The following is a 17,326-nucleotide window of genomic DNA, read 5'->3' as shown; positions in this document are numbered from 1 at the left end:
GGCGGGTTTTGAATGTCTCCAGAGAAGGAGACTCCACAACCTCCCTGGGAAGCCTGTTCCAGTGCTCTGGCACCGTCAGGACCTGATGCCAACCTGACACGAGGTTCGCTTGGCATTTTCAGCTCTCACCTTGTGCATTCCGAGCCGCCGGGCACGACGCTCAGCGGCCGCGGGGTGTCGGAGGGGATGGCGCCGGGCGCGCCCTCAGGCGCGGAGCAGCACGCGCCGCCGGGAGCCCGCCCGCCCCGGGGCAGAAAACCGTTTAACGGTCGTCCCGCTCCGCAACGGCGGGCGCGTTAGCAGCGCGTGCGGGAGGCGGGGGGGGGCAGGCGAGGCGGCCCCGCGCTGCGCTCTGATTGGCTGTCGCCCCGCCCGGAGGCCAGCTGGCCGCGGCGCTCGGCGGAGGCTGCGGGCGCCGCCGTGAAGTTTGCGGACGGGCGGGCGGGCGGAGGTGTCGCTGCCGCTGCCCCGTCCCCGGCGGGCTGCTCGCGGCTCTGCGCGCCCCTGCCTCCGCTTCTGCACCTTCTTCCTCGCGGTGAGCTTCGCCCCGCGCCCGGGCGGAGCGCGGCGGTCCGGCGATGGCGGGGCGCGGGCGGCGGCGCTGAAGGGTGAGCGGGGCGGGCGGCACCATGCCGTCTTTGAACATCACCCCGGAGCAGTTCGCGCAGCTCCTGCGGGACAACAACGTGACACGGGAGCAGTTCATCGCCCTCTACGGGCTGCAGCCGCTGGTGTACATCCCGGAGCTGCCGGGGCGCACCAAGGTGGCCTTCGTCCTCATCTGCGTGCTCATCTTCGCCCTGGCGCTCTTCGGCAACTGCCTGGTGCTCTACGTGGTGACCCGCAGCAAAGCCATGAGGACCGTCACCAACATCTTCATCTGCTCCCTGGCGCTGAGCGACCTCCTCATCGCCTTCTTCTGCGTCCCCTTCACCATGCTGCAGAACATCTCCTCCAACTGGCTCGGCGGTGGGTGCCGGGGCCGGGGCGGGCGGTCCCGGGTCGTTACAGGCTCGGCGGCCGCCGGGGGAGGGTGGGAGAACAGGCGGTGCGGCGCAGCGCTGGAGCTGCGCTTGTGGCCACGGAGCCGCTGGGACCCTCCGCTCCCCCTCGTGAGGGACCCCCGGGGTGTCGGGGGTCCCCGCCGTGAGCCCCGGGCAGCCTCCGTCGTTGGGGCCGGTCCTGCGCTGGGCTTCGCGCTCGTACAGCGCTTAAACTCTTCAGTGGAAACGTGGAACGCCTGCTCTCTCTGGAGCCTCTAGTTCGCGTCCAGAGTATTTTATCTCGGGATGAGGCGTTCTCTCCGGGGGTGTAGTTCAGTAACCTCAGCCCGCCGCCAGCTGCTTTTCTGCACGGTTAAATAACTCTATACCACTCCCTCAGGTTATGTTCAACCCCGTGCACTTTCATGCTTGTATTCGTTAGAAGTTGCAGTACGTGTGTAAGAGAAGCTGTACTTTACATGGTGCTGAAGAGGTAGTCTTGCAGTACTGCCTTTTTTTTTTTTTTTTTTTCTCGAAGTAATGAAATCTGTCTGGCAAGTGAAAGAGCATTCAATCTTTATTCAGTTTAAGTTCCTTTGACAGCAGTCCACTCGGAGTTAGACCTCCTTAATCTTTCATGAGGGGGAAAAAAACATGTGTCCTTGGAGAATTAGGGGAGTGAGAGAACATGCAGGATTTATGTTGAAATAATGCATTATTTTCAAGATGTGCTCACATCTTGGGAATTATGTTGTATTCCTGTTGAAGACCTTTGGGCAAGGCCTCTCTGATGCCTAGAAAGAGCTATTATTTCTTTCTTTTTTATGCATCTCAGTTCCAAAGTAGTAACATAGCAAAAAGTCAAAGGTGCAGTAACACTAGAAATTGTATATCTCTTCCTTTTCTTGGTCTTAAAACAATGTTTGACAGTCTTAAGTGGAAAAATAAAAGGAACAGTTTTGCTGCAAGTAGCAGACAACATCTTATACAACCACAGATTGAAATATTTTTCAGAATACTTCAGTATGAACAGAAAGGATGTTCATAAAGTGACACCATCATGTTTCAGTTTCCAAGGCTTCCTGTGCTTCTGTTGTTGGGAGACAGTGAAGGTTACCTTCAGAACACGGAGATTTGATTCCAATACCTCTTGTGGATTAGAATGCAGGATGGAAATTAACAGGTCAGAAGAGACTTGAAAAGCAAGTGGATACCTAACCCAATGAAACTTTGGTTTCATTTTTGTCTGAAAAACAGGAACTCCATGGGAGAAGTGATGAATACAAAACTCTCGGAGCTACGGATAATAAGGGCAACTGTTTCATTTTCTTATGAGCTGTCTTTTGGGGGAAGTAACCCCTGTTTTAAGACAATACAGATATTGAACTCCAGAACTAATAAGGATGCGTAAATAAAAATAATAGAATAAATCGATAGCTATACTGTTGTGCCTTCCTTTTGACTACAGTAGTTCCAGTTCTTCTTGCTCAAAGAATGCAGCAGAAAGTTCCTGGTGGCATCAAGAGAGCCCACATAAAGGGATGAGGACTGGATAACTTTCCCTAAAGATAAGAGGTGTGATTCTTCTTGCTTATAAGGGAGACCCTGGTTTGCCAGTTTGACCACACATCAACTAAAAGCTCTGTGGAATGAAGGCTCCACCTGAGGTGAATTACAGGAGATATGGCACAGGCATGTGGAACAGTATGGGGAAACTATGCTTTTGTTTACCTTCTGTTAATGAAGGTGCTTGACAAAAATCTAGAAGTACTGAGCGTAAAAGGTCTAGCATAGTTGCAACAAATATCTTCACACATTCACTGGTTGAATACTTTAAAATATATTGTTTTGTGTGTTTTACTGTACTTTTTGTCTACCCTCATTGCTATGAGATTGTCTTCCATACAAGCGGATCCATAGGTCCCATTGACTTTGATAGCAGTCTTTATGGTCCTGGTAAGATAATTAGCTTTAACTAACACAGTATTGGGAGGACATAAGTAGTAACATAATTGATGTATGTTACCCTTCACTGTTGGGGGGGGTGTGTGTGCAGTAAAATTCAGGAAAACAAATGAGAAGTAAATTGATGGTATCCCAAGGGTATATGATTCCTGAGGCGTATGCTGTGAAGCATTAATTGTGATTACAGTTATACTCAAAACAGAACCTGCCAGTCTGGGAGGAGTCTTTTCTTTGCTAGCTCTGCTGATTTAATTTTCTGTTTGCCTTTGATTCTGTAGTCTGAAAAAGTTCATTCTTATCCACCTTAATGCAACATCTCCAAGCAGTGTAAGCTCCAAATCTGTTAAGAAAAAGGTGATTTGACTATGTATTATACTACTATTGGAAAAACTGATGTACCCTGAGATGTTTGATGCCAGAAATATCTTTGGGTTTTGGAGCACTTAGTCACTTTGTCTTGATTTAGCTGCACTTGCATCACTAAACAAATATCTATACTAGAAGGTGTGACCTGAGATGTGTATGCTTTGAACTTGTCTTTGACTTGGAACAGCCACAGTTTCAGAGTAGCTGTTATCTCTTAAGATATTATGGGATGCTATCAGAAAGGATTAATTACCATTTTGGTCCCTCTAAAGTGAAGGATGAAACACTTTCACCCCAAAGGGTTCCAAGTGTGCATAGTTTAGAATGAGATTCCAAGGAAAATGTTGGTAGCTGGTGATGTAAAGTAACTTAAATTGTGGATGGTAAAGTGCCTCCTGTAATAGATAGTATTTGTCAGGATTCTTTAGAAACTGAAGATTTCTCATGTTTGCAGCAGTACACTTATCAGAACTTAATTCAGTTCTGACAGAACCGGGAAAAACTAAAGCACTGGCATGACTTTTTCCCCAGTATATTCATTAATATGTTTTAACTTCACCTGCAGTTCAGGAACTGCAGTTTCAAGAAAGTGGACTCCACCTTGCACTGTTAAATGAAGTATAGGCTATTCAAAGTGCCCAGTCTAATTGCATGTGCTCATGCCATATTACACCATTGTACCTCAGCTGCTGGAGTTGACCATAAATGGACTTAAACTACCACAGGTCTACTATCCAGTGCTACACTCATACCTTTTCCTGGGCAGATGTATATGTAACATTCTTGATCCTCTATAGGTAACACATGAGAGACTTGTGCATCATGGATGGCAAACTACTAAGAATGCAAAATGCCTGTATTCCCAAGAATGGATATAAAAAATGTATTGATTAAGTATAAAAGACCTTTAAATATATCATCTATATGATGATGACTGACTTGTTTTCTGCCTGAAGTTACTAAATATAAGAAAACTGACCTTGCTTGCATCAAGTAAGCCGGAGAGCTCTAGTCTACAAGCTGTGATGGAGACTGCAGTGCAAGGCCTTGGTCAACATTTTAACAGGGGAAGGAGCTTACATCAGAGAATGGCTTTAGGATTTTACCTTTGTTATCCTGATAAAAGAGAATCTGATTTTTAAATGGGGAATGAAATGGCTAAATCATACTTACAGGCACCACATATGACAACAGAAGCATGAAGAATTGTTTAAAGGAACACCATTTATATCTGCAGCCTTCTGAATGTGTTATCATTGGGGAAAACTACTCATTGCTTGAATAAACTATGCAGTTTTCAGCAGTGCATAAGGAGTACTTTTGGGAACATCTTAGCATCTTGAAAAGGAGAAGCAATTACTTATTTTCATTCCCAATAATCCTCTGCAAATTATTTTCTTTCCCCATTGGAAATTGTCAGTATTAAATGCTACGGTGCTGTCTTTACTAACAATTTATTGGAAGTGTTTGCTGAAAGACTTACCTTGTAGAAACTTAAAGATTTTGATATATATTTAAGATATTAGGTAATGTATATTTTAAAATATTTAAAAAGGCACATGTTTCTCTACTGGGGGAATGTAAGTGGAAAATGAGCAGGCAGAAGAGGAGATACTTTTTCAGCAAGTCTTTCCAATAAAAACCCCCTGGTTTTAAACAGCCTTTAGAAAGTATTTGAAAAATATTAATCAGTTTATTTCTGATTTAGGCATATTAGATGCCTAAAACTATTTCATAGATTGCAAAAAAAACTGAAAAAAAATCTGTTCTGAAACATTCAGCGTAGCCACAGGAAACTGAAAAGATGAATCAGAATCTGAGAAATAAACTCAAGTTTTCTCAATGCCTAGTTTTAGCACAAGAAGGCTTCGATGCTAGGATCCTATCAGAATGTTTAATGTATTGGAGCTATGTTTGTCTCTGCATTTGGAGTTGTTATGTAATTGTTACATATTTTGCACAGTGTAGTATAAAAATGCCCTTGGTGTTCTCAAAGACATGGAATACGTCTACCTGTGTGCTCTGCACTGGGAAGCAGAAAGTGGCACCCTTTTTCCTGAGCTCGATGTATCTAGGGCCTGAGTTTGGCTCTTTTAACATCCATTAATGACCTTGGGTAGTTGATGTTCACACAAATTTTGGAATCAGACTCAAGAATTTAAACTTCAATTGAAGTGAGTATCTAGTTAGATTTTCATTTGAATCAAACTAGTAAATGTTGTTTTCAAGAGTAAGTTAGGGATTACATTAATCTTGGATTTTGATCATTATGTCGTGATTCTGATTTAGGGGCAAGGAAAATGCCTTTTGTTTTGAAAGTGACTGGTTAACTCAAGGATGGGATGCATATAAGCAGGCAATAGAAGAAGAGTTTGTGTTTTGAAGTCACTCACTTTTTAATCTTGTATATTTTATTTACCAGGAGATCAATCATTTTGAAGCCTGAGAGAAGAAATCTAATTTGGGTCAATTAACAGTAATACATAGGAAAAAAGAGTAGTCCCTGTAGACTGACCTATCTTGTGAGAGTGAGTGGCTACAACTGGGATGGCAGAGATATGAGGTTGCTGTGTCAGTGGGCTTTAGCTGCCAAATCCTGCTGGAACTGTATGTTCTGCCTGCTTTTTTTGCCTGCTTTTATTGCACTTCTCTTCATTGAAAGTAGAGACAAATAATTATTTTGATTTGTTTACGATGATTTAAAGGCTGTAGGGATTTAAGGTAAGGAATTAGTAATGACAGAACAAGACGGTCAGCTTGGAAAAAGTCAATGATCGAGCTTCTCAAATTCTTTCTCTTGAAGGTGGCTTTAGTAATGAATGATTTAAATCTGCAGCCAAGAAGCATTGTTTTATATAAATCATAATGTTGTTTGGAATCTGCACTTCATAGCTATTTTTCTACAAAGGGGTTGCATCTTGACAGTAATAAAAAAAATATGAGGCATCTGTTTAATTAAATGTAGTTCTTTTACACGGTAGGAGACTACTTTTGTTAAGTAAGAGGATATTTAGAATGTATGCGTGTTATAAGTTTTTTTTCCTTAGGGAAACTTAATCAATCACTATTTTCTTATGTAATTTATTATATGGTTGTCATTTGCTAACTATTGTGAAGTTGTTGCCTGGTAGTTGCAGTGTAACTGAAGTGCAGGAGGATAGCATTGTTTTCAGCAGTTTCCTGTAGGCAGTGAATATACTGTTCAAATTGATGTATCTCTCAGATTTATTTGAAGCAAGTAGATCTCATCCTTTCTTACCTCATTTTTATTTCATAGGTTTGAAGAAGAGTGCATACTTCTCTGTTTCTTTATTGTTTTTCACCTTTGAAAGACAAATATCTTTACTTTTTTCCATGTCATGGTCGACTTACCTGTTCTGATTATTACAATTTAGGGTGTTGACAGCAGCTGTGGGTTTATGTTTATGATTGGTCTATCTCAATACAACTTTTAAACATTGTTCGTAAAAGTTTGTCTTACACCATATTTGCTTTTTCAACATTATTTCAGTGCTATTGAACCAGGAAACACTTCACATTCTCTTCATTCCCCCATTAAAATGAAGTGACTTTCTTTGGCAAATGCTCCCTTTAACCAAATGCTGATTAGCTTAATAACTCAAAAAACACTATAAGAAGTGAGATTTAACCAATCTTGATTGAAACTCATTTAAGTGGGCTTTTTGTTCCTTACTTTTGTGTGTTACTTTTTCGCTAATTGTCCTCTTTAGTTAGGATGTAAAATTATGCATTAAAGAATTAATAAATTAATAACAAAATAAAGCTGTTCAAGTGCCTTTATCATGAAGATAAAAAGCAAATCCATTCTTATTTTCAGATTGGTTGACAGATATGGAACTTCATTGTATTCTTAATCCAATGTTGATTTATTATAGGTAAGTGTATCGTGACAAGGACGTAGTTGATACAAATAACTAAAGTAGCTAGCAGCCATGTTAGTGAATGGAAAGAAGACTTGAATAATACTAGCTGTTAATCCATATTTTCTCTAAACCATGTTCTCAACAGTTACATTTTTATCAGCTTGGTTAGAAAAAAGGCATAAACTAGTATATTCCTTGAAACTCTTCTTTTAGTGATATGTCTGAACACAAAAGTGGAAACTAGCTTGACATGTTTTTAATGTATCAGTGTTTCACACAGCTGTTTTTCACCTGTCCCAGTGTTATTTTATTTTCACTGTTTAAACTATGTTGTAGTAGCATACTTCCCCCTCTCCCCCCAGAACTTGTGTCTCCTTATAGTAAAAATAGGCTTTTTTTCCTCAAATTTTCCAGAATGAGCTTACAGCTAACAGGCACTTGAGAATGGGGTTGCATCGGTTTCTTCTTGCTGCATGTGAAGCTTGTTTTACACAAGGGGGTTAAATATTAAATGAAATACGCATGCCTTAATGGATCAGGGACTGGACTTCACTACCTGTTTCCCAGGAGTGTTTCCTAATAGTGAGTATGCAAGTTTGCAGGTATTGTGTTTTTTCTGGCTATGAAAATCCACAAGTATGCTTGTGAGAGGGTCGATTTCAGAGGAAAATCCTGAAGGTGAGGCCCTAATGGTAAGGCTTTCCCCTCCAGGTTGGAGAGCCAGCATTCCAGACCCCCTTTTCTGTGCTTCTGTTGTTCAGTGACTACAGCACACCCTCAATTTAAGGGAAGATGACATGCTTCATCTGTGTTTTGGGAAGGCTTAGATCTACCTACCTTGCCTGTTAAAGAGAGTTTCACAAGCATGGTTGTGTTAAGTGTCTAGAATGCTGTGTGCAGTTTTGGACCCACAATACAAGAAAGATGTAGAGAAACTGGTGTGAGTTCAGCAGAGTGCCACTCAGATGTCAGGGGGATGGGGTTGGGGGCAGCAGGTGCCCTCTATTAGTGGAAGAGCTGAGGAAATGGAGTTTATTCAGCCTGGAGAGGGACAGTTTTGGAATAACATAGCAACAGTTTACAGTGCATACAAGGAGGTTATCAGGAAGAAAGACCCAGGCTCTTCACAGCACTGTGTGGCAGGAGGATGACAGACAAAAGGCTTCAACTGAAACAAGAAGGTGAGGCAGGATATAAGGAAAATCTTTTTCCATGTGAGGACGGTCAAGCAAAGGAAGAGGCTGACCCAGGGAAGGCTATGCTGTCTTCAGCCTTGAAGACTTCCAAAATCTGAATCCTTTGGGCTTCATCTGGCTTGATTTCTGATTCTGCTGTGAGCCACAAGGTCAGATTAGAGACTACTTGTGTTTGTTTTCAACCAGCATTATTTCATGGTTCTCCAATTCTCTTCTGTGCTTGTCAAGACTCACTTGAGACAACTCTGCGAGGCCATGCTGAGAACTGCTAGACCTGAAGTATCTCAAGGAACTAGATGATAGATACAACATTTTGGACATTAGGCAGCTAAATCGCAAAGAATAAAATCATGCTTGGACTTTCATAAGGGACTTCTGAAGTCCTTTCCGTAATCTAGTTCCAACTCAACACCAACAAGATTTCTGATAGGAAAGAATGTGACTTGGGCTCATGGGCTTGGAGGCAGTGTGTTGAAAAGATCTACTGAAGAGTTAATCTCCATGTAGATGTTCTGTGTCAGAGAATCTCTGGAATAACCAGTGTGGTCACTCTGAACTATTTAGGATTCTGAAATAATAGTTTCAAGCTGTCTTTTTTCCTTTCTCTCTACACCACCCCAACCAAATTGCCACAATTCTAAAATAGATATTTAACAATAAATGGTAGTCATTTTCCATGTGTACAAAAGCTGATAGTGCATGTAGTTTGAAAACATAAACTATATAATTTATAGTATTAAAAGACTTAGAGAAAGTCTTTAGTAATTAAGCAGTTTGGAATGGCTGGTATATATTTATAAATAAAATAATGAAAGTTTTCAAAACTAAGAAGAGACTTGTGTGTAAAACATTCCCTATTCTGTCAAGGACAATGGCCCCTGGTATCTCAGGATTGAATCCTATTCAAACACATTAAGGATGGTGGGGCTGGATCTTAAATCTATCAACATCAGATTTTTGTTGGCTTTTCATTTGGCCATGACATCCTAAACATTGCATTTCTTTCCTTTTTCCCCCCAAACATATCTCTTTAGAACACTCTTGCAAACTGGAGTTGATTTTCATGCTGAACAGTCACTTAAGCTTGGTGAAGTTTTGCATATGAAACACTGGAGTGTCTTGTGATTTCAGAGGATAGGAAGCATTTGTATGGTGAGTGACATTTCAGGGCAAGCAAAGGACCCTAAAGTGAATTGGTAATGTTAATAAAAATTGATAGTCAGAGACCCTGAGCTTGGCAGCCTGAGAAGTTTCAGGGAGATTGCAATACTGTTCTATTTTTACTGTTGATCCATAGAGGCTTTTTGAGTAGCTTTTTAGCTACTGCCCTACTGAAAATTTTGTGTTATTTCTTGGTGGTAAAAATGCATGTGGCTGTTTTGCTTTGGCCACAAAGGTTCAGTCCACAAAGGAAAACTTGTGACACATGACAGAGCAAGTGTTTCTATTTCAGCCAACAGTGTCTAATGAAAAACATCCTTTTGTTTCACATTTTTGGAAGTGCTAATGTCACTCATCTTCTGTTCTAAGCCAGATCTGTGTGCACATTCACAGTGTTGCTGTTGTTGAATATGTACTTGAAAGGTACTTGACTTCTATCCTTTTCCCCCTTGCCCTGCCCTTCCCTTTTTGGAGCCACAAAAAAAGTTATTTTTTTGGCAGGTAGAATTGGTAAGTCCAGTAGCAAACCAGTTCCTTGTAAGCTACAGTGGCTTTTAGCCTGGCCTGGTGGACAGAAATTTCCCTGTTCCTTGTTCTCTTCATGGAGGGTAGGATTAATTTTTGATAGTTTCCTGTTGTTTTAATTAACGTAAGATTTTTGAGGAAGAGTAATTTAAACTACAGTTTCTAAGATGACTGGGACTTGAGGATGAGTAGTGGAGAATACATATTCGATTCTTAACATATTAGTCACTTCTGGGAAGCTGTAGCAGCAATGAAATCTGCAAATCTGTTCTAGCTGTGCATAAATACTGTAGGAACCTATACATCTGTGGAAATGCAGGCAGGAAATTGCCTCTAATTTGCACACTGTCTTTAACAGAATGTGTTAATCAGAAAAGAGAGTTGGAGAATGGAAAGATGATTAAGAGATTGAATTTTTCCTCTTATGTTAGGCCTCTTGGAGGACTCCTGTAGATGTCATTTGGCAGAATGATGCTTTAAGTGCCAATGTGTACAAACAGAGTGGTATTTTAAATGAGCAAAGGAATGTATTTGCAACAGCAGAAGAGGTAAACTTTTAAACAGTTAACATGAAGACCTTCATAAAACTGGAGAGTAATCTGCCAAGGTAAAAAGGGCAATAAGTATCCCTGTAACTTGGCACTTTTGGAACTAGATGATGGAAGCCTTGGTGTGAAGTGAAATAGGAATAAGTCTCAGACTGATACAGACCAAGAAGTATGTCGTTAGAAGTCTTGGTTTTGCAGATGTAGTGTGTACAACAGAAGAATGACTATCAAAAGCTGCATTTGATTAGTAGCTTAAATAGGTGACCTAGCAGTTTAGCTGTTAAAATAAATTGAATAATAGTAGTCTGTGCATAATGGCACTTTAGTAATGAAGTCTATTTTTGTTTTCATGAACTGCAACAGTTGCATGCCTTGCTTTCTGACTATTGCAGGTGCCTTTGCTTGCAAGATGGTACCATTTGTTCAATCCACTGCTATTGTAACAGAGATTCTTACAATGACCTGCATTGCTGTGGAAAGACACCAGGGAATTGTGCATCCACTAAAAATGAAATGGCAGTACACCAATAAAAGAGCTTTCACGATGCTGGGTAAGATTTTAGGTATCTCTGGTAATTGTGTGTATAGAGAAATAATCATCAATGTAGACCTGAAGAAAAAAAGGCACTGATATGACGAGTGATTTAGAGGGAGAGTTAATGATAAGCCTAGTAATGTTTATAAAATAGTGCCTCCATGTATAGTAATTACTAGCCAAACCCCTCATTTTCTCAAACAAGACTCTGATAAACCTTTGTCAGCTTTTTTTTTTTAATAAAGTTTCAAAATATATAAACGCTGCTAAAGGAATGTCACAGCTGTAAATGGTCCTTCCATTGTGATATGAAGAGAATATATAATAGTATTGCTCGTGCAAATTAAGTTGCTTTTACACATGCATACCAATAAATAAAGGTAACTTGAAAGAAAAGAAACTGGTAACAAAAGAGCATGCTGTTATTGATGTGAATGTTGACTGATGTATGCCTCATATACAAAACTTTATTCAAACTGTCTACTTTGCCTGACTTTTTAAAGATAAAGCTGTTAAACAGTTCATACTAGAACTTATGCTGCTTGTTGTACAAAGTATTAAAAATGTGGTTTTTTGCAGGTGTAGTCTGGTTACTGGCAGTTATTGTTGGGTCACCTATGTGGCATGTGCAACGTCTTGAGGTATGTTAGGTGAAATGGAAATTAATGTTTTAAACTCAGCCCTTGCTGGACCTTTTTGTGCTTTTAGCAATGAGATTGAATAAACTCCAGAGAAATGGGAGTGGGATAAGAGAAGTGAAGCTTTGGTTCTGTGTGTCAGCATGAGAAAGGCTAAGGATTAGGACTTGCATGCACTAGAAGAAGGACTACCAGCAGCGACTAGTCCTGTTTACCCTCCCCAATTATGTCAAAGAGTACTCATTGCAACTCTAACTTCCACTGTGTCTTACATTTGGTTTATAGGTGCACTGGCACACAGCAGTGTAGGGCTGAGATTAGTGTTTCAGGATGACGTAGTGTTTCCTGAGATTTTGAACGGTGTCTAGTTTAAAATCTAATTAGCTGCCCATTATAGTTCAAGCAGTTACTGTATGCTTTTGGAGAGAAAAAAAAAGGCTTTCAGAAGCTACTGCATGTGAATTTTAATGTTAACAATTTTTTTTTTTTAAATGAATAATATGTGAGGTTTCTGTACACCCATCTTGCAAAATACATAGCCATGGTCTCCTTTGAAAATCCTGATTAAAAAAAAAAGGTTTTGAGGAAGAATGCAAATCAGAGCATTTCTTGACCTCTGTCAACTTGGATCACCCAACACTTGATGTGGAAAATGCTTGGAAGAATTTTGTCACTTGGATAAGTCCCTCTGTTGAGTTTTGGTTGTTGTATTAAGAGCAGGGAATATTTGACTGTGCTTGGTTTTTACACCTGGCATAAACACTGTATTGACTCATATCCTTTATACTTGTTACAGGTTAAATATGACTTTCTATATGAAAAAGTGTATGTTTGTTGCTTAGAAGAATGGACCAGTCCAATTTATCAGAAGATTTATACAACCTTTATTCTTGTTATACTCTTTCTTCTTCCATTGATGTTGATGCTTTTTTTGTACACTAAAATTGGTTATGAACTCTGGATTAAGAAAAGAGTGGGAGATGCTTCAGTTCTTCAGACCATTCATGGGAATGAAATGTCTAAAATATCAAGGTGTGTAAAGTAAAATATAGTCGGAACTTTGACTTCTATAAGGCATTTTTTTTTCCTGGCAGTTCTTGAAAACCAGCGTAAAAGAAAAAAAAAAATCTACCTTTCGTTATCCATTGGGAAGTCTACGAACACAGACCAGATTTTTAAAGCTAGCTAGTTATTTAACACTTAGATATCCAATTTAAGGCAACTGAAATGAATTGTTTTCTTCAAAGTATATTGTAGCCACACCTTGGAACTCAAGCCCTTTCCATAAAGCTCATATTATACATTGTGAAATGCTTGTTTTTAAAAAATGTGGACCATGAGTTAGAAGATGACTTACGGAAAATGCTGCTACATTATTTCTCTGTTCTATGGAAAGTTCCTCATATAATTCTGAGACTGTGCACACTGCTTTATGATCCTATTACAAGTTAAAAAAAAAAAAATCAGAATTCATTTAAAAACTACTTTGGTACAGTTTAACTCTATATAGCTTCTGAAGAGTTTTAAGTGTTCTCAGATACGTTTGTGTGAGACTATCCAGATGGTAACTCTCTGAAAAGTTATAAAAATCAGCAATTAGCGACTTTGCTATTTAGCATTAAATGTGGTGTACCCTTAATATTGCCTCATGTTTTTTCCTTTCATTTGGCAAACTGACCTGTTGCCTGATGTGCTAGAAACCTCTAACAGTTTTGCTCATTGAGGAGAGTATCACCTTAAGCATTGACTTTAAGGAGAAAACCAACAAGCAGCTTAAAATGATTCTTTAGATATTTGTCTAATAAAGTGCCTAAGGAAGTGGACCCTTGTAAATCAAAACTGAAAGAGGGTGCAATTTCACAAGAGTTGAGGTGACATGTAATTTTTGGGCTACTCCTTAGCTTATTTTCACACACTGGGGAGAAGATCCTGTAATTGCTACCAGTGATGTGTTGCTACTTTAAAGTGAGAGATCCATCTTGGGATCTATAAATGCTGTTATATGAATTATATGTCTGATGATGCCAATAAATTCATATATATCTTGAATTTGTGAGATATGCTAGTGGAGGCAGGGAGTATATTTCTTGCTGTTACTCCAGCTTTTCACCCACCAGCAAAGGTTGAATGTTTCAGGTATAATTTCATTTACTTGCTGGGAAATTATGTCATCGAGTGCTGCATGTATGGTCAGTGCTTCCAGTTCTAGGAAAACACTCTTGTTTTTTGAGCTATTAATGGAATTTAATGTGGTTTTGGTTTGTTTCCCCACCTTCCTCCCCCACCCCCTTCTATTGGAATTGCATCTGCTCGAATGGAGTGAAAATGTCTTGCAAGATATGCTAGATGTCATTGCTTGCTGCAGCTGCAAAGTGCATTGCTTTCCCAAAAGAGAGAAATAAAAGGTGTTAATTTACATATTAGATTTATACAATGCTGCATTTTTTTTGTTTGTTTAAAATCAAATTGTGTACTTCTGAGCATTTTTTCAGGGTTTTATTGCGACTATCAGAACACATTTGCAGATCTAACTTAATGAGACATATATAATATACATAACTACCAGTCGTTTCTAGTGATTCAGTATGGAATGTCTTGATGCAATTTCAGGAAGAAGAAACGAGCAGTTGTAATGATGGTGACAGTGGTGTTTCTTTTTGCGGTCTGTTGGGCCCCTTTCCACGTGATTCACATGATGATAGAATACAGTGAGTATCTGCCACATGTCATATAATAAAGCCTTTCTTAGTTTTTTTGATAATGGAACTACAGGTTTTGAAAAGCTAAGGCTGCTGCAGCATTTATCTATAGAACACCTTCTGCTAGCAAAGGCAAATGTTTTGCTTATAAATTCTGAATTACTGTTTTGTAATAGAGATATATAACCAACAACAGATGAATTATGCTGAAGTCTGCAATAGACAGATCTGCATTTTCTGTAAGAAAATGACTGTGTTTCAAAAAACCTCTTGTTGGATGTATTGTTCAGGAGATACCATATAGCTGAGATATACTTTTGTGTCAGCCACATCTCCTGCTCTGTGAATAAAAAAAGATAATTTTGTGTTTGGCTGTAAACCCTACTGGAATTCATTGCAGGGTGGGTGGGAGGGAATCCAAACTTTATGAGCTCTTTTAGAATGTAAACCCTTCAGAAAGGAGATTGTCATTATTTCTGAATTTGTACAGCATATAATCCAGTCCTGTAAAGGAGGTTTGCTAGGCATTGCAAGACTCAGGAAAACGCAAGACCTGAATGCTAGGATGGCGACCATATATTTGTAGATTCTTTTTCTTTCTACGTCTGTCATGCTACTCTCATTTACTGAAAGGTCAAAAGTACCTGGCCAGAAGGTAAAAGTTATTTCCAAGTGTAAAGCCTCTTGAACAAGTAACTTTTAAATTAAAATTTAATTTTAACTTAATGTATGAACGCTTCTATTTACATCTACCTAAGATATCATACTGTTTTGAGTTAAACTGCTGTGCAATATTTGTCTTTTCACTTGCTCTGGTTTTAATGAGGTAGTCATATTGGAAATTTAAATACTGGACGTCATAGTGATAATACACAACTAATCCAGTTGAACTACTTCTGTGCTCTGGACTGCATAGTAACTTGGAAATGTGCTCTATGCTTGTTATCTTTCCTTTTTGCTATGTGCCCTATTCTCTGGGCTCTTTTTCTGTTCATCTGCCATCTCCTGCCGGGGACTGTTATAGTATGTGGGACTATGCAGCTGGCTATGTGTAGGAAGTTCAAAGTAGCTGTTGTACTCTACTTGCAAAAGGCAGCAGCTGCTTCTTTGTCTCCTATCAGAAGCAAGGTCATAGCAGAGAAATTGGCAGTCCTGCAGCCAGTCAGCTGAACAAAGTTGCACTGATGCCTGGGCAGAATCAGAAATGCAGAAGCTGTAACTATTAAAATTGTCTGGATTGTCCCATCTTAAGATTGCCCATAACGCTCTGCAAACTTTGTTTATGTAATATTTTGTTCTATTTTCATTGCTAATTTCAGGGATCATTTCAGGTGCTGCAAGGGGTTTACTTTATGTGCCATGTAAACTTTTGTATGATGTTACTTATTAAAAGTTTGGTAGCTAAGTGTTTGAATTAAAGGAATTTGTAGTTGTCTGTGATAAGAATGATTAAAAAGTGGGAGATGGGACCAAGCAGATGCGTTTTTACTCTGAGCCAATCTGCTAATACTGAAAGAAGTAATGTGTGACAAGATAGGGATTGGTGTTATGGCAAGTTTTTTGGCTCATAAATTGTCTCTTGCACTACTTTTGTCCTTCTTTACATATATACAGAACAGGACTGTGTGGTAGATCTTGATCTTGCCTTGCTGATAAAATCCTGTTGTTAATATTAAGAACCTCCAGCAAGGTCTGTTGTGATGTTAAACAAAGGCTTCTAAGGCTGGACTGGATATAAATGGGCAAAGTAGTGGGTATTTATGCCATTATGTGCTTACAGCGTATTTCCATTTTCCTTTCCAGGTAACTTCGAAAAGGAATATGATGATGTGACAGTGAAAATGATCTTTGCAATTGTCCAAATCATAGGATTCTTCAATTCTATTTGCAACCCTATTGTGTATGCTTTCATGAATGAAAACTTTAAGAAAAATTTTCTGTCTGCCATCTGCTTCTGCATTGTCAAAGAAAATGCATCACCAACCAGGCAATTTGGGAACTCGGGGATTACTATGAGACAGCAAAAGGCAAGTGTTTCTCAAAGAGATCCCATTGACTCAGATGAAGCCAGGAGGGAGGCATTCAGTGATGGCAACATTGAAGTCAAGTTCTGTGATCATCCAGCTTCAAAAAGGAATTTGAAAAGGCACCTTGCCTTATTCAGCCCTGAGCTTACTGTGCATTCTGCATTAGGAAATGGACAGTAACATCACAAAGATTTTGAGAATGGAAAAAGCATTCTATTTATTTCATAATTTTGAATAAGCCATTTAAAATAGTTTTCTACTTTGCATGCTGAAATGAGGGGAAAAATATTTTGTGGATTATGATAATGTTTGGGCAATGGTTGAGAAAATGTAATATATTTTATAAGGGTGAGGATTAAGACTCTGGAAAACAATATTACTGTATGATTCCCAGGAGAGAAAAGAAAACTCAAAGACAGATAAATAAAAAATCCCACAAACGTTTTTCTTCCTAAGTTTGCTCTCTCCTTTAGGTAAACCAAATAGCTGTTGCTTCCTCTGTTTACTTTGTGTCTGGACATTGGCATGCTGCTGTACCATACACAACTGAAGATAGGAACTACAGAAAAAAATGCACACTTTCTTTGGGCAACTTGGGAATCTAATGTGAGTCTAACATTGTCTGTAAGATCTGCTTTCTGCAGCTCTGAGGGCAGAGAAACTTCAGATCCAAGTTCAGGAAAAATGCAGACTGAGATGCAATTCTAATTGGCAAAGTATACGAACGAGCCAGCCAGAATTTGGCTCTGAAGTGATTAAGATTTAAACATTGCATGTATGTTCAGGTTTGTTAACAGGA

At 39.5% G+C, this 17,326-nt stretch overlaps 1 protein-coding gene across 1 annotated transcript; it reads left to right on the top strand.

Annotated features, from left to right (window-relative positions):
• Window positions 1–629: 629 nt before the first annotated feature.
• QRFPR (pyroglutamylated RFamide peptide receptor) lies at window positions 630–16,707 on the top strand. Its single transcript, XM_065634565.1, has 6 exons — window positions 630–969; window positions 11,021–11,179; window positions 11,743–11,804; window positions 12,598–12,833; window positions 14,412–14,509; window positions 16,304–16,707. Exons 1-6 carry the CDS (start codon window positions 630–632, stop codon window positions 16,705–16,707), a joined length of 1,299 nt encoding a protein of 432 aa, XP_065490637.1.
• Window positions 16,708–17,326: the final 619 nt, after the last annotated feature.

Source organism: Caloenas nicobarica, chromosome 4, assembly GCF_036013445.1.
Source record: "Caloenas nicobarica isolate bCalNic1 chromosome 4, bCalNic1.hap1, whole genome shotgun sequence".
NCBI classification, from domain to species: Eukaryota; Metazoa; Chordata; class Aves; order Columbiformes; family Columbidae; genus Caloenas; species Caloenas nicobarica.
This window is presented reverse-complemented; position numbering and strand designations above follow the sequence as displayed.

Coding starts and splice junctions, on each gene's coding strand:
- QRFPR (XM_065634565.1), top strand. CDS start 630: ATGCCGTCTTTGAACATCACCCCGGAGCAGTTCGCGCAGCTCCTGCGG. Junction 11,180..11,742: donor AAGAGCTTTCACGATGCTGG/GTAAGATTTTAG, acceptor GGTTTTTTGCAG/GTGTAGTCTGGTTACTGGCA. Junction 14,510..16,303: donor TCACATGATGATAGAATACA/GTGAGTATCTGC, acceptor TTTCCTTTCCAG/GTAACTTCGAAAAGGAATAT.